The sequence below is a fragment of the Olea europaea genome, unplaced genomic scaffold, assembly GCF_002742605.1.
Source record: "Olea europaea var. sylvestris unplaced genomic scaffold, O_europaea_v1 scaffold996, whole genome shotgun sequence".
Lineage (NCBI taxonomy): Eukaryota > Viridiplantae > Streptophyta > Magnoliopsida > Lamiales > Oleaceae > Olea > Olea europaea.
The window spans coordinates 34,930-62,144 of record NW_019268474.1 but is presented as its reverse complement, the minus strand read 5'-3'; the positions used below and the strand labels follow the sequence as shown (position 1 = coordinate 62,144).

The 27,215-nt window shown below is 34.7% G+C and overlaps 1 protein-coding gene across 3 annotated transcripts; it reads right to left on the bottom strand.

The window, feature by feature from the left end:
• Positions 1-2,052: 2,052 nt before the first annotated feature.
• On the bottom strand, positions 2,053-25,544 carry LOC111392913 (GTP-binding protein TypA/BipA homolog). Of its 3 annotated transcripts, XM_023018325.1 has the most exons (20): positions 25,147-25,544; positions 22,406-22,480; positions 20,843-20,993; positions 19,785-19,853; positions 19,446-19,618; positions 18,887-19,024; positions 17,886-18,011; positions 16,669-16,767; positions 14,045-14,165; positions 13,849-13,912; positions 12,353-12,407; positions 12,140-12,264; positions 11,704-11,777; positions 6,261-6,310; positions 5,342-5,428; positions 5,032-5,082; positions 4,871-4,954; positions 4,265-4,315; positions 3,795-3,898; positions 2,053-2,433 (listed from the first exon to the last, which is right to left on the bottom strand). In XM_023018325.1, exons 1-19 carry the CDS (start codon positions 25,471-25,473, stop codon positions 3,815-3,817), a joined length of 2,004 nt encoding a protein of 667 aa, XP_022874093.1. In that variant the 5' UTR covers positions 25,474-25,544; the 3' UTR covers positions 2,053-2,433; positions 3,795-3,814. The 3 variants fall into 3 exon arrangements, with proteins under 3 accessions (XP_022874093.1, XP_022874092.1, XP_022874094.1); XM_023018324.1 differs by lacking the exon at positions 2,053-2,433 and having other exon boundaries at positions 3,513-3,898; XM_023018326.1 differs by lacking the exons at positions 2,053-2,433; positions 4,265-4,315 and having other exon boundaries at positions 3,513-3,898.
• Positions 25,545-27,215: the final 1,671 nt, after the last annotated feature.

Genomic DNA, 27,215 nt, shown 5'->3' with positions numbered 1-27,215 from the left:
TACCCATAAAACTAGGGACATTTAGAAAAATCATATTAATGATTATGTGAAGTAAAAAATATTGTCTATGTTATTTCCCCAACAAACGTCAGATTTCATTTTCTTAACCAATTATCCCACCCTTCATTCTACCATCTGACACATCATCGGACCCTTTCCCGCCCTAACCCACGTAATTCTATTGACTGACTTTTTATATTGCGTACTTGTTTGAATTGATAATAATTCATATTTCATTCTACTAATTTTTTTTAGCTATTATATATTGTAATTCAGATTTGATTACTCTGTTAAAATTCAGAAATAGCAACAGTTCTATAAGAATGTTATAAAAAATTTTAAAAAATTGATAAAAACAAAAAAAAATAACAAAAATTTAAAAAAGGCATCAGACACTCAAAAAAATCTACAAATTCAAAAAATTCAAAAAAAGTAACAGAAATTCAAAAAAGTGATGGACGCTCAAAAACATAAATTCTATAAATTAAAAAAAGTGATACACTCAAAACAGTGATAGATGTTCAAAAAAATAAATTCTGCAAGTTCAAAAAAGTGACAGACACTCAAAAATATTCTAGAAATTCAAAAAAGTGACATGCTGAAAAAATAAATTCTACAAATTCAAAAAAGTGACACACTCAAAAGGTGACAGAATTTCAAAAAAAGTGACAAACGCTAAAAAAAAAAAATCTACAAATTCATAAAAAAGTGATACACAAAAAAAAAGTGACAGATGTTTAAAAAAAAAATTCTTCAAATTCGAAAAAATGACAGCAATTCAAAAAAGTGACAGAATTTCAAAAAGAGTGACAGACGTTCAAAAAACAAATCCTACAAATTCGAAAAAATGACACTAAAAAAAGTGACAGTAATTCAAAAAAGTGACAAACATTAAAAAAAATTCTACAAATTAAAAAAAGTGACGCACTCAAAAAAGTGAAAAAATTTAAAAAGTGACATGCTGAAAAAAAAAATTCTACAAATTAAAAAAAAGTGACACTCAAAAAGTGACAGAATTTCGAAAAAAGTGACGCTAAAAAAAATTTCTACAAATTCAAAAAAAAAAATGTGATACACATAAAAAAGTGACAGACGTTAAAAAAGAAAATTTTACAAATTCGAAAAAGGGACAGCAGTTCAAAAAAGTGATAGACACTCAAAAAGAATTCTACAAATTCAAAAAAGACACTCAAAAAGTAACAGACTCTCAAAAATATAAATTCTACAAATTCATAAAAAGTGATACACAAAAAAGTCACAGATGTTCAAAAAAATAAATTCTACAAATTCGAAAAAGTGATGCACTAAAAAAATGTGATAGCAATTCAAAAAAAGCGACATGCAAAAAATTCTACAAATTCAAAATGGTGGCAAAACTCAAAAAAGTGACAGAAATTTTAAAAAAAAAAAAAAGTGATAAATGTCACTTTTAAAAAAGTGACATTGTGTCACTCTTTTAATAAAAGTGACATTTTTTAATATGATATATAATGTCACTTTTATTTTATTTTTTTTAAAAAAGTGATATTTGTCACTAAAAATGTGACTACAAAAAGTGACAAATACTAAACAAGTGTTAAAAATTAAAAAAGTGACAAAAATTTAAAAAAAGTGACGAATTCAACAAAAAAAAAAAAGTGGCAAAAAAGTTACACTGATTAAAAAAAGAGAACACTTTTTTGACAACATTAAAAAAGTGACAATACCTTCCACCCCCTCCTCCTCCTCCAACACGTACACAATGGCTGTAAACTTTGTGCATGGAGTGATAGTCCTAGGATTAGACAAAAACTATCCCCCTCTGGATATCAACCTTTTGAGTGCCTCTCAAGTATCAACAACCCCACATTGTCCCCGACCATTGGCTTGTCCAAAGTCTTTTGAAATATCTCAACACCAGTCACAGACTTGCATTAGTATTCCTAATCTCTCTTAATCTAACAATATCCTTCTCTTTTATATTAAAAAGATTTGCATTCGATTTGCATCTATTAAAATCTCTCAAATGTTGGCAGGACTTAACAGGAAAGCAACAATTTTCTTCAGAAGATATTGAAACTCAAAATCATGATTGTTTACAAGCTGGTGCACAGCCACAAAAGGAGCAATAATTATTTATTACATTCCATATTAAACTAACATATCGCAAGGAAATACAAAGATGCATGTTTAAACAGCTAAGAGCCATTGAATCTAATAGGATGAAGAACTGGGGGTTTAGAAATCAGATCGTTTTTTTGCGTAAAGCGTAATCGGGAGGTGAGTAGAGGACGGCGATCCTGGCTCCAGGAAAAATGCCGTATTGCGCCACCTTTGCCAGCTTCATAACCAGCGGCTCTCCCTTCAATGCGCCCATCTTCAAATTCTTCCCTTTTGCTCTCAAAATCTGACTATATCTACAATCTCCCAAATCCTAATCGTCCAACTCTAGGGCTGAAATGAAAAGAAGATAATGAAGTTGAACGCATACGAAGGGAAGAAGAAATTAACGGAAAGTAGATCATAAACGAAAATTAAAAGTCGAAATCTGTCACCTTGCTGGAGGACATCAACAATTTCTACGGAATGAGGAGTCTAAATATGGCGGTTAGGTTTGGGCTTGTTAACTGGGTTGTGATTTTTGGACGTAATTTTTACTACCTTTTATGATGTTTAGTTAATTAAAGAGTATTAATCAAAACAATTAAAAAAAGGAAGGTACAGGGCCTAATTTCCTCCTTCTTATATGGGAGGATTTTTGGAATTTTCTTTATCATTTCTTTTGCTTAAAGTCGAAAACATTTGTTAGGAGACTGCAACTCATGAAGCCAAATTGCTCAAATTCTAAGAAATTTGCCACTATTTGGTTTAGCTAAAAAATGGGTAAAAATCCAAATCAATTTCAACAATTAATTTTAACCACACATTTCATGAGACCCACAACTTTTATTAACTTTTCAACTACACATTTTATCAAATTTTAACCACAACTAAAAAATATAAAAATATATACAAAACAAGAACTGTAGAAACATTTGAATGGTGCAAGGCTATTTCTACCTCCCACCCTTCACATATGACGACATTAATGCTCACGTGACTCCCAACCGTCGACTTCAACACACCAAGCAGTAATATTATTCAGCGAGGGATCAAAGCCAAGGCTCAAAAAATGTCACACAAGCCTAACTCACCGAAGATGTTATAACTTATAACATTGCATAACCACAGTTTGCACTTGCAGAAGGCAACCAATGTTTTAGCTCTATTTTGAAATGAGTGGTACAAAGATTTTAAAAATAATTACACTCTAGGCAAACTTTATCAGAGGGTTTTACTTCAATTTCATATCGCTGGCAAATTGTAAATTCTAGGAAGGGGTAAGCATTAGAACGATCGAGACAAGGGGACTTCTGGAAGGAACGGAAGCTAGAGAAAAAAATAAAAATAAAAAACAATAAAATACAAATACGCCATCTAGCATGCAATGCAGGTTTGACATGCTGTACTCGGAGGGACAGTACTGCATCATATATACAAATAAACTTCTTTATTCTCATTAATTATATCGTGTTGTCCAGTCTATTTTACAAAAAAAAATTCCAGTTGTGTATTAGTGTATTCCCAGAATAACAAATATTGTCTGAAGAGAACTACAGAAGACTCCAAAAAGGATAAAAAATAAATTGACTCTTACGGTTTAGCACCAGCATATTACCGGCAATAATGTACGATATATAAATCTAAACAGAGGGAATGGTAAATCTGTACTGTGGTAAATGCTCAAGCAGACACAAATATAGGTGTGGGCTTACAAATTTGTTTAGCGACAAATTCACTCCTTCGGTCTTTTGCTCATTGTTTTACGCTTACCAACATCCAGATATCTCTTTCTCAACCGGATAGCTTTTGGCGTCACCTGCATAGCCAAGAAAGACCAATACTGAATATTCCCTACTGAAAAGACCAGTGAAAGTGCAGTTGCAAAAACTACAATTATTGTTAATCAATAAATATGAGTTTGAGGTAAAGATACACTAGGACCCAAAAAACTCGTGCCAAAATAATTTTATTTTGATTCTGAGACAGTTTTGTTAGTACCATAGACGGACTGCAGATTGCAAAAAGTGATAACTCCATAATGAATCAGATAAAGCTAATGGGGATTAAAAAGAAAAAAGAAAAAGAAAAAAAGAAAGGAACGGAAATGAGTCAGCAATGAGCTTCAAAATAAACCTCCAACCTATTTTCTCAGTATAAAGAAGAACAATCAGGAATGAAGTACCTCAATGAGCTCATCAGAGGCAACATAACCTATTGCTTCTTCAAGAGTCATCTGCAACCAATTGCATGGGACGAAATCAACAATAACATAGATTAAAATCAAATTTCGAGAAGATTTTGATAAAAGTTGAGGAAATGTGTGGTTGAAAGGTTGTGGACCTCATGAAATGCGTAGTTAAAATTAATTGTTGACTTTGACTTGAAATTAATCAGAATAAACCCCTATACAGGGGCTTAATAGAAAACCAAGACATTTGTAGATATCTTACAGTTTTCAGTAACAAAGAAATTCATAATCCATGAACAAGTAGGTTCCTAACTGGCGAAAGTTCTTTTAATTTTATTTTTTTAATGCAACTGTCGAAAGTTGTTGACCATAATAAGTTGAAATGTGAGGATGTCTAGTGAAACCTCAAAGAAAGCCTTCAAGCTATATAATCAGATAACAATCCTAAGCCAAATTATACAGTATCTTGTTCTTCTTACCAGGAAACTCATATAACCCCAAACATCACCCCTTAAAATCAATCCCCACGCCCCAATGGAGGAGGAAAAGAAAAACCAAAAGCACGACAAAGGACGAAAAGAGTAGGATTAGAATCCATACAAGGCGAGGAGGAGTTAGCTTCACATTATCATCCTTGCAAGCAGCACGCACATTTGTTAGCTCCTTTGTCCGCACTGGATTAATCTGTAACGAGCAATGGGGTCAGTCATCCACCAAGTAAAGAAAAATATCATTAAAATAGAAAATTAAAAGTTCCTTACATCAAGATCTGTATCTCGCGAATGTTCGCCAACAATCATGCCATCGTAAGTCTACACAATCCCAACAATAAATCAAAACAAGAAAACCAAATATATTTAGAAGTTGAGATTGAGAAAGATTGTCAATCTTCTTCATCCAAATGTTAGGCTCACGAGCAAGGACCTGAGCCCTTGCAAATGTATCAACAAGAGATTGCAAAACAAACTAGTCAGCACCGTGAAGAACAACTACAGTTACATGTATCCAAGGAATATTCACATTACTTGAGAGTTGAATCAAATTCCAAATAGAAAGGGTAATTATTACGACCTCCATTCCAGGAGTCACAAAAAGTGTCCCACGAGCTTCTAAACTCATCAATGCATGAGCAGTAATTGTACCATAACCCATTGAGACCTGTTCAATGAAGTTGAACGAAGGCAATTAGAAGCATTAGTAAATGGAAGATGGATATAACGTTCTCAAAATCTCTGGATATCCAGAATAACTAAGAAGAGATATATTAGTCATTTACAAGCTTCCAGATAAAGACTTGAAAAAAGCGATTGTGGCAAAAGGACCGAATGTGCTAGCATTTTGAAAAAGGACACATAATTTATGGGACTTGCAAAGTGATAGAACGGCAGAAAACAGGTTTAAAAAAAAAAAAGAGCACGATTTTTCTTCTGCTTCCTTGCGACAGAATGTGCCAACATTTAGAAAAAGGACACATAATTCAAACATAACATTCTGGGACTTGCAAGTGATAGAATGGGAGATGACAGGTTCTACACTGAAGAGCTTGATTTTTCTTCTGTTTCCCCCACTTCATATTTTAAGAAGATCGAGAAGTTTCAGGTGGCTAAATTTGTTGTTCCGCAAGTATAAATATCACAAAATAAGAAAAAACCACGGATAATCACCAGAATCGATGAAGGACAAAAGGAGTTGATGGACCTCAGAGCCCCACTATTCTTATTGAGATAAAACAACCTTTAAGGTGGTATTAGCATATGAATTACAGAAGGGGAACTGGCTAATAGTCATGGAGTTGTTTGCCAAAGCACAATGCCAAAGCATATTAAACAAATCGATGAAGATATTATTTGGCCACAACTACAAATATGATTTAAACCCGAAAAGGACAAAATAAAAATAACACAATAATATTTTTAAAAAGAAAATAATAGAAACAATAACAATAATGATAGTTTCTTAATGCATTGAAGAAAGGAGACAGGTTGTGTACCAATACTCCTTTTCTGACATTTCCAAGAGGACCGCGATATTTCTCATAAGCTGCACAAACAGATTATTCTTAACTAAGAACAATTATAAAAGCAATACAATCCGCAGAAAAGCAGAACGCCATAGACAAGCAAGGGAAATTAACTTAGGCAAGAACTGAAATCCAATCTCACTCTATGCTTGTTTTGCTTCCCTCAAGAACACCCATTGAAGTTTTAAAATCTAAAAAGTGTTCATTGGTACAAAGCCAAATTTGAAAGTATTCATATTGAAATATGGAATAGGAAATAGACACAGAATATCAAGCATAATGCATATCCATACTAAGTAGCATCACCTAAAAGCACATACATGGCTGTATATGTATATATATGTATAAATATTATATTATTTATGTACAAGTTTCACATATAAACACATGCAGTCATATCTACCTTACATCCTTAATTTGCCTTGGCTGCTGGAAAATAGCCAGAGGTTGAGACACCAAGCTCCTAAGCATGAATATTAATATTGACGGATCTATTCCCCATACAAGATTAGACCTATAATTCACTCGTTGCTTCTCAGCATCCAAATTCAGCAAGCTAACTTATGTTGCCTTAATAATTCTTCAAAAGACATCCTGCACCCGAGCCCACCACCAAACTGCCCTATCTTGAGAATAACAGTGTTCTGTTATTTTTTCAACCAGGGCATGTTGGGGATCAAGAAAATGTTGGGTAAAAACATGGGTCGAATTTGGCTTAACAACAAAATGGAATTAAGAAAATGCAACGAAAAATGGACACAAGTATTTACGTGGTTCACCCAATTTAGGCCTACGTCCACGGGCAAGTATAAGCAAATTTCACTATAGTAGGAAAATTACAACACTCTCTTTAAATACAAGAAGATAACAACAATTAATATCTTTTGTAATAGGAGAAAATAAGTAGGAAATACTTAGGAGAAAATAATAATTTTCTTCTCTCTACCTTACAATTTTCTCTCCACAATTAGCTTGTTCTTTCTCATCAACTCCAACCTCTATTTATAGAAATATTTGTTGCCCTTCCTCATTAATTCCACCGCCTAATTGCTTGGAAATGTCAAGAATAGTGGCTAGAATTTTCTACAAAGCTGGCTAGTTATTTGCTGGAAATGAGGAATTCAACGTCCTTATTTTGCATGCATTCATGGTGTCTTTCTTAACAATTAAGAAAGTGGCTGGGTCAATTTCTTCAAGACAAATCAAATATTGCTGTATTTTCCTCTCAATTTCTCATTGTGGAAAATGAGAATAAAAGCATTTTTGTGAAAAGATAACTGCTTGGCAGCAATTGGACAGATGCCCGTAGAAATCACTGACGATGCTAAGTGGAACGAGATGGATAGCAACGCAATTGCTAATCTGCACCTTGCACTAGCCGATGGAGTATTGTCAAGTGTGACGAAGAAAAAGACGACCAAAGAGATACGGGATACGCTGACAAAGCTGTATGAGGCCAAATCGTTATATAACAAAATCTTCTTGAAGAGAAGGCTTTACACCCTTCGAATGATAGAGTCAACTATGGTGATTGACCACATCAACCTCAACACTATTCTCACAACTCACATCAATGGGGCATAATATAGAGGCAGGTGAACGTGCTGAAATCTTACTTCAAAGTCTACCATATTCTTATGATCAACTCATTATCAACTTGACCAACAACCTTGAAATTTTAGTCTTCGATGACGTTGCACCTGCAGTTCTTGAAGAAGAAAGTCCGGGAAAAAACAAGGAGGGCAGATCGACAAGTTTGCATCAGGCGAAAGCTTTGACGATGAGAGAGAGATCAATGGAACGTGGCTCCAGTGGGAGTCATAATTAGAGTAGATCGAAATCCAAGAGTAAGAAGAATGCCAAGTGTCATTAATGTGGCAAGAAAGGGCACTTAAAAAAGAATTGTTGGAGTCGTAAGAAGAATAAAGAAGCGAAAGGAAAAGATCCCGAGACGTCAAAAGCTCAGGGTTGTATAGCAAGCACCTCAAATGATGGTGAAATTTTATACACCGAGGCAACAACAATTGTTGAAGGCAGAAAGAGATTTTTTGATGCCTGGCTTATAGACTTAGGAGCTACATGGCACAACACCAAGGAGAGAATGGTTCCATCAATATGAACCTATCCCAGAAGGATCTGTGTTTATGGGAAATGATCATGCCTTGGAGATCGCTCGTATTGGTACCATCAAATTGAAAATGTATGATGGTACAATTCGCACTATCCAGGAGGTACGTGCCGTAAAAGGCTTGACGAAAAATCTATTGTCTTTAGGACAATTAGATAGCATTGGCTGCAAGACCCCATGTACAAGATGGGGTCATGAAAATAATCAAAGGCGCACTTGTGGTGATAAAAGCGGAAAAAATAACTGCAAATTTGTACATGCTTAAAGGAGAAACACTACAAGAAGGAGAAGCCTCCGTCGCATCGATAGGTTCAGCAGAAGAATTAATGATGATATGGCATCGCAAGCTTAGTCACATGTGGGAACATGGTTTGAAAATTCTATCAAAACAAAAACTTCTTCCAGGGCTCAAAAAGGTTTCATTAACCTTTTGTGAGCATTGTGTTACTAGTAAGCAGCACAGATTAAAGTTCAGTATTTCCAGTGCTAGAAGTAAAGCTATGTTGGAGCTGGTCTATTCCGATGTTAGGCAAACACTAGTTATATCGCTAGGAGGTGCAAGATACTTTGTATCTTTTATTGATGATTACTTCAGGAGATGTTGGGTGTATTCAATCAAAAGGAAGACAGACGTGTTCGCAGTATTTAAAATATTCAAAGCGCGTGTGGAGCTTAAATCTAAAAAGAAGATCAAGTGTCTGAGGACTGACAATGGAGAAGAATATACTGGTGATGAATTTGATAACTTTTGTCAATAAAAAGGCATCAAGTGACTTCACGACGGCATAGACTCCACAGCAAAATGGAGGGGCAGAGCGGATCAACAGAACATTATTAGAAAGAACAAGGGCAATGTTGAGAACTGCGAGACTCGCCAAGTCATTCTGGGCAGAAGTAGTCAAAACCGCATGTTATGTGATCAATCGGTCGTCATCAACCGCAATTAATCTGAAAACGCTTATGGAAATGTGGACTGTAAACCAGCTAATTATTCTCGCTTACATTTATTTAAAAGTCCTGTGTATGTTACGTTATGGAGGGCAATATTGCATACTGCTTACTAACAGACGATGGAGAGCCATCAACTTTCCATGAGGCTATAATAGTCAAGAAGATTCTCAATGGATGGCAGCAATGCAAGAAGAAATTAAAGCTCTTCGTAAGAATAAGACATGAGATCTTGTTTCACTACCACAAGGAAGGCCATTGGAAATAAATGGATCTATAAAGTTAAACGAGATAGCAATGACCAAGTAGAGCGGTATCGTGCGAGACTGGTGGTGAAGGGATATGCACAGAAAGAAGGCATCGACTTCAACGAAATATTCTCCTGTGATTCGGCTTACAACGATTTGAGTAGTTTTAGCGATGTGTGCTACATTTGACTTACACATGGAGCAGTTAGTTGTGAAAACTGCATTTCTTCATGGAGAACTTGAAAAAGAGATTTATATACTCCAACTAAAAGGTTTTAAAGAAAAAGGAAAAGAGAACTTCGCTTACAGGTTGAACAAATCTCTATACGGTCTCAAACAAACACCGAGATGTCAGTATAAGAGATTTGATTTCTTCATCATAAGCCTTGGATACAACAGACTCAGTTCAGATCCGTGTGCATACTACATGAGATTTGGAGATGATGATTTCATTACTCTACTGTTGTATGTTGATGACATGTTAGTAGCAGGCCCCAACAAAGATCGTATTAAAGATTTGAAGGCACAGTTGGCTATGAAGTTTGAAATGAAGGACTTGAGATCGGCAAACAAGATTCTAGGGATGCAAATTTACTGAGACGGAAATAATAGGAAAATTTGGCTTAGTCAGAAGTACTATTTGAAGAAAATCTTGGGTCGCTTCAATATGTAAGATTGTAAGCTAATTTCTACCCCACTTCCTATTAATTTCAAGTTATCCTCAAGTATGAATCCTAACAATAAAGCAGAGAGGATGGTGATGTCTCGAGTATCGTATGCATCAGCAGTGGGTAGCTTGATGTTTGTTATAATCTGTACAAGACTAAACATTGCAAAAGCAATAAGAGCGATTAGTCAATGCATGGCAAAGAATCCAGCATTTCATCAGAAGACAACACATTTGAGTTCAATATCACTTTGTTCGAGAAAAGGTGGAGGAAGAAAGTGCAGATCTACAGAAAATCCATATAGTGGACAATCTAGCAAATATGTTGACAAAGCCAATCAGTATTGACAAGTTCGTATGGTGAAGATCCTCCATCGGTGTAGCAGAAACGTAAGTAGCATGAAAATGGCAAGTGTCGGAAGGATTGAAGTGATAACAAAATGACCTTAAGTATGAGAAATGTTGGATAAAGTCATTTTCTTCTCCAACAAGGAAGTCATTTAATAAAGAGAGATTGAAAAATTGGTTCTCTTATAATAGCCGCCAATGTCCAGCAAGAATTGAGAGGAAAATGCTGCAATATTTGACTTATCTTGAAGAAATTGACCCAACCACTTTCTTAATTGTTAAGAAAGACACCATGCATGCAAAATAAATAGATAAATTGAATTCCTCATTTCCAGCAAATAACCAGCCAACTTTGCAGAAAATTCCAGCCATTATTCTGGACATTTCCAAGCAATTAGGCGATGGAATTAATGAGGGAAGGTGGCAAAAATTTCTATAAATAGAGGTTGGAGTTGAAGAGAAAGAATAAGCAAATTGTGGAGAGAAAATTGTAAGGTAAAGAAAAAAGAAAATTATTGTTTTCTCCTATTACAAGAGAGATTAATTGTTGTTATCTCCTTATATTTAGAGAGTGTGTTGTAATTCCCCCACTATAGTTAAATCCTCCTATACTTATCCGTGGACATAACCTCAACTGAGTGAACCACGTAAATACTTGTGTCCATTTTTAGCTGCATTTTCTCAATTCATGCTGGACATTGACGGCTGTTACAAGAGAAAACCAATTTGTCAACCTCTCTTTATTAAATGACTTCCTTGTTGGAGAAGAAAATGAATTTACCCAACAGAAAAGATATAAAATTATAGATAAAAAATAATCTCAATGCAAAATGAAAATGAAGTTGATTAATTGTCACTAGCCTATTGTTGTTCCATTCGGTCAAACTTTTTTGCAAGAAAACATTTTTAGATAAATTAACAGTCATGTTTAGAATCATAGGAAAATACTAAAGAAAACAAGTCCACATGGGAAAATGTTAAAGAAAATAAGTACATATGATAAACTGATTTACCTAAGTTAAAAAGAAAAAAAGAGAGAACAAAAATGTAATGTAGTTAGCAGGAAAACCATACTGAGGAATGCACGGTGCATAAATCCAGTGCCTCGCGTGACACTGCTGAACACACTTCTATAACCAACCAGCCCCCTACAATCACACCAAACGATATTGTTAATGAAAAAAAAAAAAAATCTATAGAAGTATAGAACAATACTATACATGCCTATGTTTGGCCCCATTTTTTCAAAAATCATTTTTTTTCACTTTTCCTTATTTTTTAATCACACAATCTCCAAAAAATCACTATTTCAAAGTATATTCTATTACAAAATGAGGCTCAAATAGGGGCATAGAGGCAATCAATAACTCACAAGCATAAGTTAAAACACAAATTCAAAAGAAATCCCACGCAAAATAAAATCATGCACCACAGAGCCAAACAAATAAACATTTTGTTACATGAATGGAAACAAGTATCGGCAGCAGAAGAATAAGAAACATGCACATACCTTGATGGGCAAGTCAGACAAAGTCTAGTCCTACCAACATTGCCTGGTACAGGACCCATGTCAGTAATCTCCCCTCGCCGGTGTGAGAGGGCTTCCATGACTAGGCCCACATGCTCTTCATTTACCTAGTATTAGTCATGATGCCTAAGTCGTACATTTGAATTCAGAGGGGCGAAAAATATAAAGATCTATGTTATCATCCTATATTCTAACCTCAATGGTGACGTCTTCAATTGGCTCCAGCTTTTCACCCTTCCCAATTTTATACCTGATATATATAAAAAAGGAAAAGATGATCAACTAAAGTAAAGTTACCCAAAATTTAACAAAAGATTATTTTTGACAATATATATTCAAGGCCGCATTGCCAACAAAAACTGCACCACTGTGATCCAGTGAGTTAACTGGTGATACGAATAATAGAATATTAGTAGATCATGTATGTATACTTAATTCCTACATATAAGAATGCTCTGAACCTCAGAGCCCTCATTTGGTGATTTTTTTTTTATTTTTTTTTATTTTTTACTACAATCAGCTTCATTGGACCTTTCTGTTTGCTTATTGACCGGAGTCGATCTCAACAATGTAAATTCAATTTTTCTTGCTAAAGAAAAATCATACTCTCTTGATTAAAAGATGTACATAGTTGGCGTCTGCTTTTCCCAAATAGTGGAACTTAAGTTAATTGTGAGAGTGCACAGTGATTGCCATTCCTGGTCAATTTTATGAAATAGGCATTACATTATGCTTTTACCAGATCAAGGTAAAGTAAAATTAATTTTCACTTAAACTAGTGCAAATTACTGGTTCAGGTTTAGACATTAGACTGAACTGCTTTTAGATGTCCCCAATCACATCCAAAGATATCATTCCAATCTCAAGATCTTGCATTCCAATACTGTAAAGTTAAGACTTGATCATGAACACACAAATTTACGATTTGATTAATGTCATTAATTTTGGTGAAAGCATTATCTTTGAGAATTTACATCAATTCACCTTAAAAATTTCCTTTATTCCATTTTCTCCAAAGTAAAATCAATTAATATCTGTCAGAAAGCATGGTTCTATTCAATTGACTATCCAAGGACTGGATTCTTTTGCAAATGAAACTAAATAACATAAACTTCTGATGAATTATCACAGCGTTCAAAGTCTCACACCCCAAAACTGTAAAGTTAAGAGTTGATCATGAACTCACAATATTCCTATTTTTTAATGTCATTAAATTTGGGAAAGTGTTAATTTCTAGAATTTTTATCAAATCACCATAAAAATTTCCTTTCTTCCATTTTTTCCAATATAAAATTAATTAACATCAAGCATCGCTTTATTCAATTGTCTATGCAAGGACAGGATTTTTTGGCGAAGGTTAATCATAAACATTTGATCACAATGATCAGCATTATTTTTGGCTTCACCACCACCCACGTGACAGAGCAATAAATTTGACGATAACAACCAGGGTAATAGCCTCACTGGACTTTAATGACATTAACATAAACATCACCGTGCCATGTAATCGATGCTTCCCTAAGGATAGGTAACATATTCCCTGTCTTCGTTGTGTGCATATATTTAAATATATATTTTTTTTAAATTTGGAATATTTTCAAAAGCAGCATTTTTGTAGAAAAAATGTACAGCAACACAATAGAAAAACGAAATCAAGCACAAAATAAAAGATGCTCAACATAAAAACCCACATGACTTTAGGCGGTGAGACAGATAGCTCAAATCCTTCACGTCTCATGTTCTCAATTAATATACCTGTTTAAAATTAATGAAATTGAAGCTAAGAAAATGAAGAATGCAAAATGACCACATGAACAGCAATATCTCTTCTAGAAGAGATACATGATCAGCCAAAAGCAGGAAAAAGGTTTTAGAAAAAAAACTCACCCAATTGAAGCTCTCCTCTGCCCTGAACTTCATACGAATCTGACATACCAGGGATCACATTTATCGCAAGATTTGTTTCTGCTTCAGCCATTAGCCGATCACCGATTTTACCTCCAGTCAACTATATATACGAAAATGAATCTATATTCAATATGTATGATATCTAAGGAACAATAAGATTAATTGTATATAGGTTAATACAACATACTGCAACAAAGTCATTGGGTTTCATTTATAAACCCTTCTGCAGTCGCAGTAACTGAAACAAGAAACAGTTATTCTACAGTTTTTCAGAGATTTTTTTGACATGATGGTGTATTTCACATATATTTTCCTTGTTGAAGACAGAATGCAAAGAAATGAATTTGCCCTCCCTCTAAAATGGTTTAAATTATAAATAGATAGAAAAGAATGGTGGATAAGTGGGTAGTACTCGTGGATCCTTCAACGTGTGTAGATAAAAAGTGGTTTGAGCATTTATTTATAAAAAGTGTGGGTCCTTCAAGATGTACGGATAAAAAATGGCTTGCATATTTATAAAAAAGTTTATAAGCATGAGTCACACATGCTTAATTTTTTTGATGAGGTGGTTAATCATATTATAAAAATTGGCAAAATCTTAGGTTCAAGTCAAGTCACAACCATTTATGAAAAGAGAAATTGTTGCCGCCATCTCCAATCTTTACTCCCTTTTGCACTTCTATCCCCAACCTTTATTTCTAAGTATCATTGTCTCCACCTTTCATTCTTTGGCGAGCACAATTGGGAATTTACCATAAAAAACAAGAAATGAAAAAGAGAGAAGAGAGAGAAAAAATAAAAATCATAAACAACTCCATTTCTCTCCCCAAACCTACCTCACCCTCGCCAACACCGCTACCCCTCGCTGCCACCACCACCGCTCCTTCTTCCTTCCAAGTCCCGTCCTGTCCCAAACATAACAACCTAAGACATGACATCCACACCAACTAAACAACAGCAACCCAAGCCCACTGCTGCCGCCCCTCTCCCACATGCAAATGAAGAATAAACCATAACCAAAATGTTCCAAAAATTTTGAGGTTGAGCTCCAGATCTCTCTGCACAGTTCAAAAAAGAACTCCAAAATGTTCCCAAAATTTTGAAACTTGTCAAATGAAACTGTAATCTAATTTTCAGCACGGTTGCTTTAAATTTCAAGGCCTGCATTTTCAGCACGGTTGCTTTAAATTTCAAGGCCTGCAATTGACTTTTAAAGCTACTATTATCATCGGCATCCAAAAATCCCTAGATTCTAGCAAGACTTGTTTGTAAAAAGGAAGAAGGAGGGTTGCGGAGCTGGGGGTGGGGGTGAGTGAGACTTGAGGCTCAGGCTCAGGCTCAGGATGAGAAGGGTGATGAAGATGCTGTTTTTGTTTTCCGTTTATCTTTTCTTTTCCCCTTTTTTTGTTCTGTTTATTTAATATAGAAGGTAAATTCATCTTTCAATGCACACTTATCAGTCAATTTGAACGACCCCGGTCAATAAGCAAACGGAAAGGTTGGGGAAGTGTAAAAGGGGGTGATAGTTGAGAAGGATGGCTGCAATTTTTTTCCATGAAAATTGAGCACTTTTTTAATAAAAAATTGGATCCGTACTGTACACGAGGAAGCATGTGTCAACATTCCTTCCTCATATGGTCACGAGGAACACCTGTTCAGTCAATGATTATTCTTTCCTCAGTATTCCATTCTACTGAAAATATGTAATGGTCCTCCCTTTCCATGTCAATCTATCTTTGAACACTACGTCAAAAACAATTAATCAATTTGAGACTGGAGCCAAGTTCCCTAAACTTGATATGACATTATCGGAAAAAAAGTTGTAGACAAAGATGATTCCTCGACGATTTCCTTCACAAGCACCTATAAGCCATTGTCAATGTCAATCCCCCTCCCCAGAGGTAAAATAGCTTCTTTACCAGATCACTGTTGAAATTCTTTTCTGGGGCTTCACTGAATATTTTCTTCAATAGCATTTGGCAACAGACCAATTACATTCCAACATTGTCAACAGGAGCTCAGTTCAGCATCCTTCGAATTAGTTCGGGTTTTCAGATGATACGAAGTAGAACTTAGGGGAAAGGATTGATGAGCCACCATCTTCAAAATGCATTGAGTTAAAATGAAAAATGAGCAACTGGATGAAAACAACCATCAAAACGCCACTGAGGACGGCATCATCTATGATATTGAAACACTTCAGGGCAGTAAAATTGAATTTGGGCCCGATAAAAAAGGCAGAGATGGATCTGGTACAAGGAAGCCAAAAGACTACACAATTGTAGAAATTTAGGTGAAAAAAAATGCAGTCATGCAGATAGAGTTCTTTCAAATTAATAGTCCCTTGGTCAGTGAGGACAGGCTAAACTATGCTTTAGTACCTTTTGAAGCAGTAGGAAAACCTTGCAGCGGCCAACAAAAAGAGCACTTTGGTTGGGGGTGGGACATGCTACATAAACAAGTTCGAGAGGTATTCGGAATTGTTGAAATAGCAACAGTAAGAAATATAAAACATCAAAATATTCTCTCGTCCCAAGTAAAAATTACCAGATGCAATATGGAAACGTTGAGGACATGCAACGAGAGAGAGAGTACACACTTACATGAGTACCATCTCGACCAGCCAATGGTGAGTCATTCACACCAAAAGTCATGGAAATGGTAGGCGGATCGAGCTCCACTGTAGGCAAAGCAGTCATGACCTGCCAGATATCTAGCAACGTCAATTACAAATGTTTCCATGAAAATGAGTAGAATATGCATCACAGATTTAATCAATTTAATACTCATATAGCCCTGATTATCATCAATAAAAAGCTGCATGCACGTAACTTCCAAAACTTTCTATAAAGAAGTTGATCATATGTTTTACACATTTTTAAATACTGATATAGTATCAGTTATACTGAACAAAAAGTTGGAAAACATGAACTCCAAAAGTTTCCAAATGTGAGAACATATATACACCTTTAAATAATTCACAGTTTCACACAAATGTAGCACATTTTAGTAATAGGAAGCATTGACGTATGCACAGCATTTGCTACCTTCAGAAATAAATTATGAAGACCAAACAAAAGCACTTCAAAAATTGAGAAACCAACAGGAATTAAAACTTAAAATGTCTATATGTTCTTCCACAATCACAAGTGCAAGACATAGGCAATGGAAACTGCAAGAAAGAAGGTATGTATAATGTCATGGATTCCTAAAGCTTAATAAAATTTTAAATTTTACATTAAAATGATCAATCAAGGTAGCAGAATTAATTTTAATTATTTAATAAAATCCTTTTCACACAGATAATTATCCAATTTTCCAGAATGGAATAATTGCACAATGAAGCATGGGTGAGAAAGTGGATCACAGAAAGAACAGAGGGGAAACTGCCTGAGGCACAAAATCAAAGACGGTTGCGAAAAGATAAGAAAAGAAAAGGAACTTGGAAAAACAAAAAGGAATCTTCAAAATTAATACAAAGGCAATTACAGGCTAGCTGGCCGCAAAATCGCTTGAGAGAATAAAGTATACAGCTACAATCCCCTTGGTAGGCTGGCCGCACCTTTTTGAGTCTGAATGACAGGCATAATATCCACTAAATTGCACTCTCTCGTCATTTAATAGAGGCAAAGTCAAATGAACATGATTTTGTTCCCAATAACGAGTAATACAATGCCAATAATTTTCTTAAGAAACCAATATGCACACATTATGTGTTTTATTGAAAAAGTAATTAGTATCACAGACCAAGCAAAAAAAGAAATCAAAGAGAAAAAAGTAGTGCAATCGTTAAATATATATATAAGATGCCTCTATGAACCTCAACAGTTGATATTGTGTGCCCTATTGCTGGACTTGCCAACCCAGCCATAGATACTATATCACCAGCACCAGCACTTTCAACAGAAGCAACACTAGTGCCCTTCTTTTTCATCAGTTTCACAACCTACAAAACAGAATACAAAGTAAATAAACAAGGAACTGAGCCCTCTTGAATCGCCAATATAGCATCAGTTCTGGGAACCGGTGCAAAAAGTAACTCATTTCTGTAATTCCACTTCATGTAAGGCCATTGCTAGTTATCCCAGTAATGATATTACAAATAGTAAAACTTGTAAACAGCTTCAATGTCACAAGCTGTTGTTCCCTGTGATTTGATTCTTCTATGTTTATAACTTGTTCAATCAGAGTTGTTTGATTCCATTATTAGAATGTATTGGGAACGCGATAATATGTTCCTTGCAAAGATATTTGAACAATGATGCCTGCTAGGGAAGGTTACATTTAAACAGCTTCACGTGATCGGTGGCAAGAAATGATTATATAGGTCTGAGATTTCATGGGTTCTAGAGAAGCAGTTTATACGAGCTTCAAGCCTTGGACAAGAAACAGCCACACAGGCAAGCATTGATATGGGTTCTTGAGAGGCAGTCATGAACTTAAGATCCCAGAACAACAAACTAGACTGCAAGTGTAAACTGTTTTTCAAGTTTCAAAGAAATTATTAATTTCCCATTTCAAGGCAGATGCCATCTACATGAAGCTTACAGCAAAGAGAAGCAAAGCAAACTTGCTTCCGTGAATTATCCACTTCGAAGGAGAGAAAAGAAGAAATTGAAAGAAGCGTACAACAACCATTTAGATGCAAGTTGTAACCATTCTTCTATAAACCAGGACACATTATAGTCCATTGATCAAGAAAGATAAAACAGAATACCATTTTATAGCATCAACCTATGTTCTGCACAGACCTTTTACGAATCAACAATAAAGCACAGCAGATCAGCAAATATGTTAATTTCAAAAAACAAGAGCACAAACCTTTCCTTCTTCAATTTTAACAACACCAGAGTCTGAGCTACGAATCCCATGTACTTTATCACCAACACGGAGAATCCCGGTAGATATACGACCCGTCAAAATCCGCCCAATGTAATTATCTTTTTCCATCATGGAGACCTGAAAGGAACTGTTTATCATCTTCTTCAATGTTTCTAAGCAAAACAAGTGCACAGAACACAAACAAGTTTGAAAAGTATACAGATCAATAAAGGACAAGAATACAGAGACATTAAAACACAGAAGCATGATCATTTGCCAGTTACCTACTACAAAAGAGATAAGTCACATGCATCCAAATAACTGCAGATCACCAATGTGAAAGCAGGTATGATTTATCCTCACCTTTGAACATCCTCCTATATCACTCAGCTCATGAAAGAATGCACGAGGAATGCAATTTGAGATCACTTTGTAAAACAGATAATTGTGCGCTTATGGAAGCATTATCATCTTAGTATATTTAGTTGTGCAAGGTGCATAAAATAGAAATGAGTTCGCGCTGATTCATATATTAACAGATAGATATTCCAGAACCAACCAGCATCTGAAAAGGTGCATCAAGGCTAGCAGTTGGAGGAGGAACGTGTCTAGTGATTGCATCAAGCAACTCGGACATATTCTTGGCATCATCAGAAGGGCATTTCGTGTAGGTGGATGAAGCCCATCCTTCCTTTGCAGACGCGTAGAGAACAGGAAATTCTAACTGTTCCTCTGAAGAAAAGTTATGGAGAAGTTAATAACATTGTGTATCATAATGGTAGAACGCATTCACACACTTACATATTCCCTGCATGCAGATGTCAACAAATTCTTACAAGAATACAAGGGCATGAATCAAGAAAATGAGAGCATAGAACGAAAGCAGTACTGCAAGCACCTGTGGCACCAAGATTAGCGAAAAGGTCAAAAACAAGGCTCTCAACTTCATTGCACCTCTCTTCGGTAACTGCACATATGTCACCAAGAACACAAGGGAATGAATAGCTAAAAAATGAAAAAAATAAATTTCATGTTCGTGTGAACAGAAAAGAATAAAAATCAGATGAATGTAGCAAAATGCACTCTCTTATAATTAACTGATATATGTTAACATATATTCTTATAATTCTTAGACAAACAAAGACACTGAATATGATGAGCTTTCCAGCAGCAACTATACAAGAGTACCTATCATGCAAGAGAAGAAACAGATTTGCACTGATCAAATTCTTAGATGACTGTGAACTAAAATTGAATTATGTAACATAATTAACAGGCCTCTAAACTATTCTCTGAATTCAGCCCCTTCAAGTTGGCCACAGGGCACCAGAGTGTAATGTCCCACACCATTGTGACAGGAGGTTTGTTACCCATCAGCGAACTCTGACAAGAGGTGGCAGGAAATGACCTTGCCCAAACCTACCAAAACAACTTAAAGCCTTAGCCTGGTCTAAAAGTAGGCCTTGTAGAAAAACGGATAGACATCAAGGTGAAAATTCACCCATATTCCATGTGAGTCAATTGACTTCAAAACCAAAAACTGACCCAGAAAGGAATGTAGTCTGCGTGTTATGGGGATGGGGAATGGGGAGGGAGGGGAGGAAATTGGATGCAGTTTACAACAATTCCATTCAGCCATAGGTTAAATGTTAGTTCAAAAAGCTGAGAATAGCAAATGCCCTCCCGTGGATAAACTAGTAACTAATAAGACCATAAAGCACAGATTTGTCATCATCACAAGATATTTTTAATTAATGCCATATTTTTCAAGTCCTAAATACCATTCAAAAATGCATATTGTATTCCCAGGTGTGCCTGGTATATAAAGGCCTGAATATGATGCAACTGGTCACACAATTATGGAAGTTAGTTTAAATAAAAACACAGAACAAAGAGATTGACAAGCCAGCATTAAAAAAAATTCTGATAGAACACAAGCATTAGCAGGAGTTATACCTGCGGGTCGATCTACTTTGTTTAGAAGTAGTATAGGGCGTAGACCATATTTTAAGGCCTTAGCAAGAACAAATTTTGTTTGTGCAAGTGGACCTTCACCAGCATCGACAACTAAAACAGCTCCCTCAACCATGCCGACAACCCGCTCGACCTATAACAAAAAATAAAAGGAGAAAGTGAACCCATTTGATGTGGTAAATAATTAATGGAGTCTATAAAAGTTGCAAAGTATAAGATCTTGGAAGTAAAGTAGAAGTTTTGAAAAACTTATAAACTAATCCTTAAATTCAACAAAATATAATAAAAGTCAAAAGAGCACAGAAGCCCACGATCAACTAGAAAATGATATTTAGGTTCCAGCAAGTAAGGCTGTAGAGGAGAAAAAACTTGAGGAATTTCTCATTTTTTTCTTTCTGGACATAATTTGAGAATCATGCAATGGTCACATCAGGTCACATTACAGCTACAGTTGCAAGTCCTCAGCGATTGCAAGAATACGTGGCTTCTGGAATCAATGAGCAGAGTCAATTACAATGATGCAAGAAAGTGGTTGCAAACTGGGTAGAAGTTTGGATCTCATCAACTGAAAGAGTTTGCTTGAGAGATTGAGGTTTTATTCAACTAGGATGATTTCAACTTCATAAGAGAAAATTGGAAAAGGAACTTATTGGTTTTGGGTCACAAGGGACGAAGATTAAGTGAAGACAAAAGATACATAGGAAGCTGCTAGTCACTTATGAACATCAGCTCATCTTGAACAAAAAGGGAACAAATAATTCATATTGGCACCAAAAGGGAACATGTTAATCATTAGCTAGTTATTGAGTTAGATGAGCAAAGCAAAGCAGAGAAACATAAAAGTTTGGAGAATTATCCGGAGTAACATCAGAATACTGGAAGCAAAAATCTTTTTATAGAGAGGAAATTGGGGCCATAAATTCTTGCCAACATTGTTTGCATCAAGTTGAATATATCCTCCTCTTCAGACGGAAACTTGGTCAAAAGCACTTTGTTCATGGCTTCCCAATCCAAAGGCCACACTTTTGGCTACATTGGATTCTTAAATCCTAGCAGAGATTTCAGAGAAAAAAAACTTTTCATCCTCAAAAATCATGCGGCTGTCTCCCCTTACTCTCTTCCCCGTCTCCTTTCCTTCCTCCTTACAACATTATGCTTAATAATCTTCTTTTATTGACAAAAAAAGTTTGTTACATAACAAGCCCTCCATCCTATGGTTTACCAAAGATAAAAAACTGTGCGTTATTCCAGACTTCCAGTAAACATGGGAAGAATACATGAATCATTTTTCTACCTCACTCCTTTTGACACTAAATCACCTACTGCAAAAACTTCAGCAATTAAGTTAATTTTTCAATTTCCCAGATAACTGTACTTTGGTGTCAAGCTTAGACTCTACTTTCCTATTTTTAACCATTAATCGTGGGCCATTTAACCTAAGTGCTCTCTTGATAACACAGGTAAGTTTCATGTTTTTCTAAGCTCTCTACCATCATCAAAAGGTAAAGAACATGATGAAAAAGAATTATTAGGAACAACACATACTTCACCACCAAAATCAGCATGTCCAGGAGTGTCAACCATGTTAAACTCGTTGTCCTTCCATGAAATAGACGTAACCTGCAATTGATGACAAAATGTTGCAAATCACACGTCTTGTAAAATAAATTATTAAAATTATGATTTCTACGATGCAGACTTAGAGAAGCACAGTTATTTGCCTGTCACAGAACTCTAGTTTGTCATCTTTACCTAGTAAATGTCACGAATACTCCACCGCCACAATTTACATTGCCCTTAAATGCTCAAACTTAGAAAATGAGATAGGCTCTAGCTTCAAGATATTTGCAGAAAATTTTCAATAATAAAAGGTGGTATTCAAAAGTGAAAAATGAGTAATACAGTTAAAGCTGTAAATTAACTTGGGGGATAGAGGAAATATTAATATATTTTCATCAATTATGCTATGCAAGCTTTATAGTCTGTACAAAGCACACATCCACTGGCTCAGAAAAAAACCTTACCTAAACTTTCATCACTCTACTACCAACCAAATGGTAGCAGCCGTAAGTCCGGCCTTTTTATCATCATAGCCAGAAGAAATTTTATCTGACATAAAGTTAGAATCCAAGAGATCCAAAAATGTATGGAAGTCACTTCATAAGAATGCTCACAAATCAATAAAGTCACAAATACTACTACACTCAATTTACATTGCTCTTATCAAGAAGGGAGATATCCACCCTCTGGGTTCAAGATCTATTTGCGTACAATTTCAAATCTGATTATTCATTTCTAAAATAATGGTGGTGGATAGTGAAAAATCAGTAATATATTCCATACATCTAAAATTGAAAACTGTAAATTAACACACAAGACAGAGAGAATATGGATATATCTTCATTCACTATGCTACGCTGGCACGATCTACCATACAAAATCTACATCCCTAGGCAAAATTTACATCCACTGGCTCAGCAAAATACCTAACCCAACTTTCATCAATCTACTACCAAGTAACAACCAAATGGTAGCAGCCGTAAGTCCAGCCTTTGTATCATCACTGCCAGGGGAAATTTTATCCAACATAAAGATGGAATCCAAGAGATCTAAAAATTTATGTCAGTCCTCTTCGTAGGGCTGCTTACAAATCAGAGGTCATGAATACTCCAAAACAATTTATATTGCCCTTACATGCACAAATTTAGCAGGAGAGATACCCACCCTATTGCTTCAAGAACTATTTGAGTACAATTTCTACATCTAATTATTCATTTATTAAAAAACAGGTATTATAAAGTGAGAAATCAGTAATACAGTTCATACATCTAAAATTGAAACTGTAAATTAACCTGCTGGATAGTGAAAATATTAACCATGCTAACTGGCCAGCTAATCTGTACAAAATCTACATCCACTGGCTCAGAAATATACCTCACCTAAACTTTCATCAATCTACTACCAACACTATTGTGGCAGCCGTAAGTCCGGCCTTTTTATCATCAATGCCAGGGAAATTTTATCTGACTTATAGGTGGAATCCAAGAGAGACCCCAAAATGATGTATGTCCACTTCATAAGATTGTACAAATCCAAAAGTCACGAATAGTCCTCCACCACAACTTACATAGCCCTTGTATGCTTAATGCAGACTTAGAAGAGGAGATACCCACCCTATTGGCTTCAAAAACTATTTGTGTGTATACTTCTAAATCTCATTATTCATTTCTTAAAGGGTGGTACTGAAAGAAAAATCAGTAGTATACTGAATCCGGACATCTAAATTGAAATTTGTAAATTATCATAAGCAACAGAGGAAACATAAATATAATTTCATTAACTCTGCCATAGTGGCACGATAGACAGACAAAATCTACATCCACTAGCTGCTCATAAAAAAATACATCACGCAGACTTTCATCAACATACTACCAACCAAATGATAGCAGCCATAAGACCGTCCCTTTTTACATTACTACCAGAAGAAATTTTATTCAACATAAAGTTGTAAACAGAGATGTCCAGAAATTTAGGTGACTCCACTTCAAAGGACTGCGTACAAACCCATATATCAGGAATATTCCCTTACAATTTACATTGCGGTGATACAATGTTTTAAAAAAAATCAATCGAGTACTGAGGCGTTTTATCTCTATGAGGGGCAACATAGCAAACCAATAAAATAATTGAAAATTACATTAAAATAATTAAAATAATACTCCAAACAATCTTGAAAATCCAAATTAACACAAGTCTTAACTTTCAAACTAACATGAGACAGATCGAGAAAATAAAAAATATTAAGTTCATGAATTAGTAATCACATAAAAATTGTTATCTACTTACCTAAAGGTCTCATATGTCATCATTACTAGTTGGACCCGTTGAAAGAATCATCATCATGTTTTTTATTCTCTTATCACCCTCCTCATCACTGAATTTTTTTCCCTCATTACTCATAATCATGACTTCTCTATTTAATATAAATATGCGTATTTTGTTCAGAACTTCACCTAATCTATATAGGAGCAATTGATTGACTTGAACACTTCATGTAAAATTAATACAACATTAAAATCACCCCTTTCATACAGTTGGATGTAGTGAATAAAATCTACATCAAAACAGATAGTGCAATACATTTCACGGGAAAAGAGTCATATTAATTAAAAACTTCATCAAGCTGCCATTTTTACCGACAACTTTCCTCCTTCTATGAAATTCATGAGGAAGCAAACATGAAATAGTAATTTACAATTCGAGGAAAGTGGTATCTCATAGAGTACCTTAGAAGCGATGGTGATACCACGCTCGCGTTCGAGGCTAATAGAGTCTAGGGCGCGCTCGTGGGGGATGTCAGCCCCGCACTGGCGGAGAAGCCTATCCATGAGGGTGGTCTTCCCGTGGTCGACATGTGCTATAACAGCCACGTTCCTCAGCTGGCTAGGGTCCACAACACCGCCCAGAGCCGCCGCCGATGGAGCGGCAGCAGAGGCGCTCGCCGTGGAGAAGACGCGTCCGAATAATTGAGGCTTTAGATAATTGATGGATGAGTAAGAGGACGTTTTTCTGGTGGTTGTGGACCAGAGTGATCGGAGCAATGGACCGACCATTTCTGCAAGCAAAGGGAAATGGCCGTTCGTTCGTAGTATCTTGTGTAGAAGAAAAAAGTAGGGTTTTGAAGGGTTTAACGGTTTTTTCTTCTTTTTTATTTTTCCTTTTATTTATAATTTATAATTTTTAAATTTTAAGAAGATGTATTTTGAGACTTTTAATAACTTTTTTAGATTTAAAAAGTTTAAAGGTATTCAATCGATACTTTTAGAAACTCTTTAAAAGTCACAATATATTCAATTAAAACTTTTTCGAGCTTTTTATTAGTTTTGGGATATTCAAATTTTAATAATTTTTAAAAACTTACTTTTGTAAAAGTTTCTGAAATTCTAACTTTTAAGCAGAAAGTAATCATATAAAATTTTAAAATTTATCTCTCACTAATCACGAGATTTTAGAAAATTTTTGCAAAATAAAATTTCAATCTTTCTTTCCTTTAACCTTTCATGAACACGTATGATTAAAATCTTTCTTTCTATTGATTATATTTCATTTATTTTTCTTTCTCTCTTATTATTTATCTCTATATTCTATGAAAAAATTAAATTGGATTCTTATAACTTTTTTCTTTTTTCGTTCTTTTTTTTTTTTTTAAATATCTATTTTTTATTAAATTATAAAAATTTATAATTAAATTTAAATATATTGATTTTTAGTTATTTTAAAAGTATACTATACTAATAATATTGAATCATATATATAATTTTGATTATTATTTATTTAATTAAGGTCTTACATTTTTATTTTTTTCAATTTTTTTTTTATATGGGAAGAAAAGGGGGAGGAAAAGAGGAATTGTGAGAACTAACACCTCATGTGTGAGAATTTCACACCAGATCCACATGAATTATATTTCAAATGAAAATTTTTAAAAGTCTTTTGAATTTCACAAAAGTCTATAAAAATTTTAAAATGAAAAGTTATAGAAATCTACGAAATACTTCGACTAATTCCATACAAATCTATAAAAGATCTACAAAATCTATGAAAGTTATCATTCAAAAAAAGTCCATTAAGATCTTTAAAAGTCTCAATTAAATACAACCCCCTTAATTTCTTTTTTATTGCGCGGTTTAGATGGTGTTTGGCAACCATTTTTATGAAAAAAATGAATTTTAGAATAGTGGATTGATGGAAAATGTGTGGATGAAAAGTAAGAATTTTTTTTATTTACGTGTAATATTATTTTAATGAAGAATGCATTGTTAAAAAGAAGAGAGTGAGAAATGCAATTTTTTTAGTCCATTACTTATTCATTTATTTTTATTTTTATAAATAATTCATTTTTTAAAATAAAATAAAATGTGAGAGTTGAGGGTTGGATATTTTTCTTTTTTCTCTTATTATCTCCACTTGTGGTTATGGTGCCATATCTTGGCCATGAACTGTGTTTTAAGTAATTTCTTAAGGTCGTGTGACATTTCTAGTTTTCATTTGATGGAAATTAAAATCAGATTTTCAGTAAATTTTGAAAAAAAAAATAACGAGATGTATGGTTTAAAAGTTTTGAAACCCAGTATGTGGTTAAAATTAAATGTTAGTTTTGACTTAGATTAATATCTATATTTAAATCATTACCAAACAGGCTTTATAGTTGCAACTATAATGTCTTAGTGTTGGAGTTTATTGGGTATGGTTAGCTGGTTGGATTATGAAAATGAATAAGTGGATCATTATATTAACTAGTTCCGAACATTGAATAAATATTTGTAATATTGCACATGTTTGAAGTTCGTTAGTA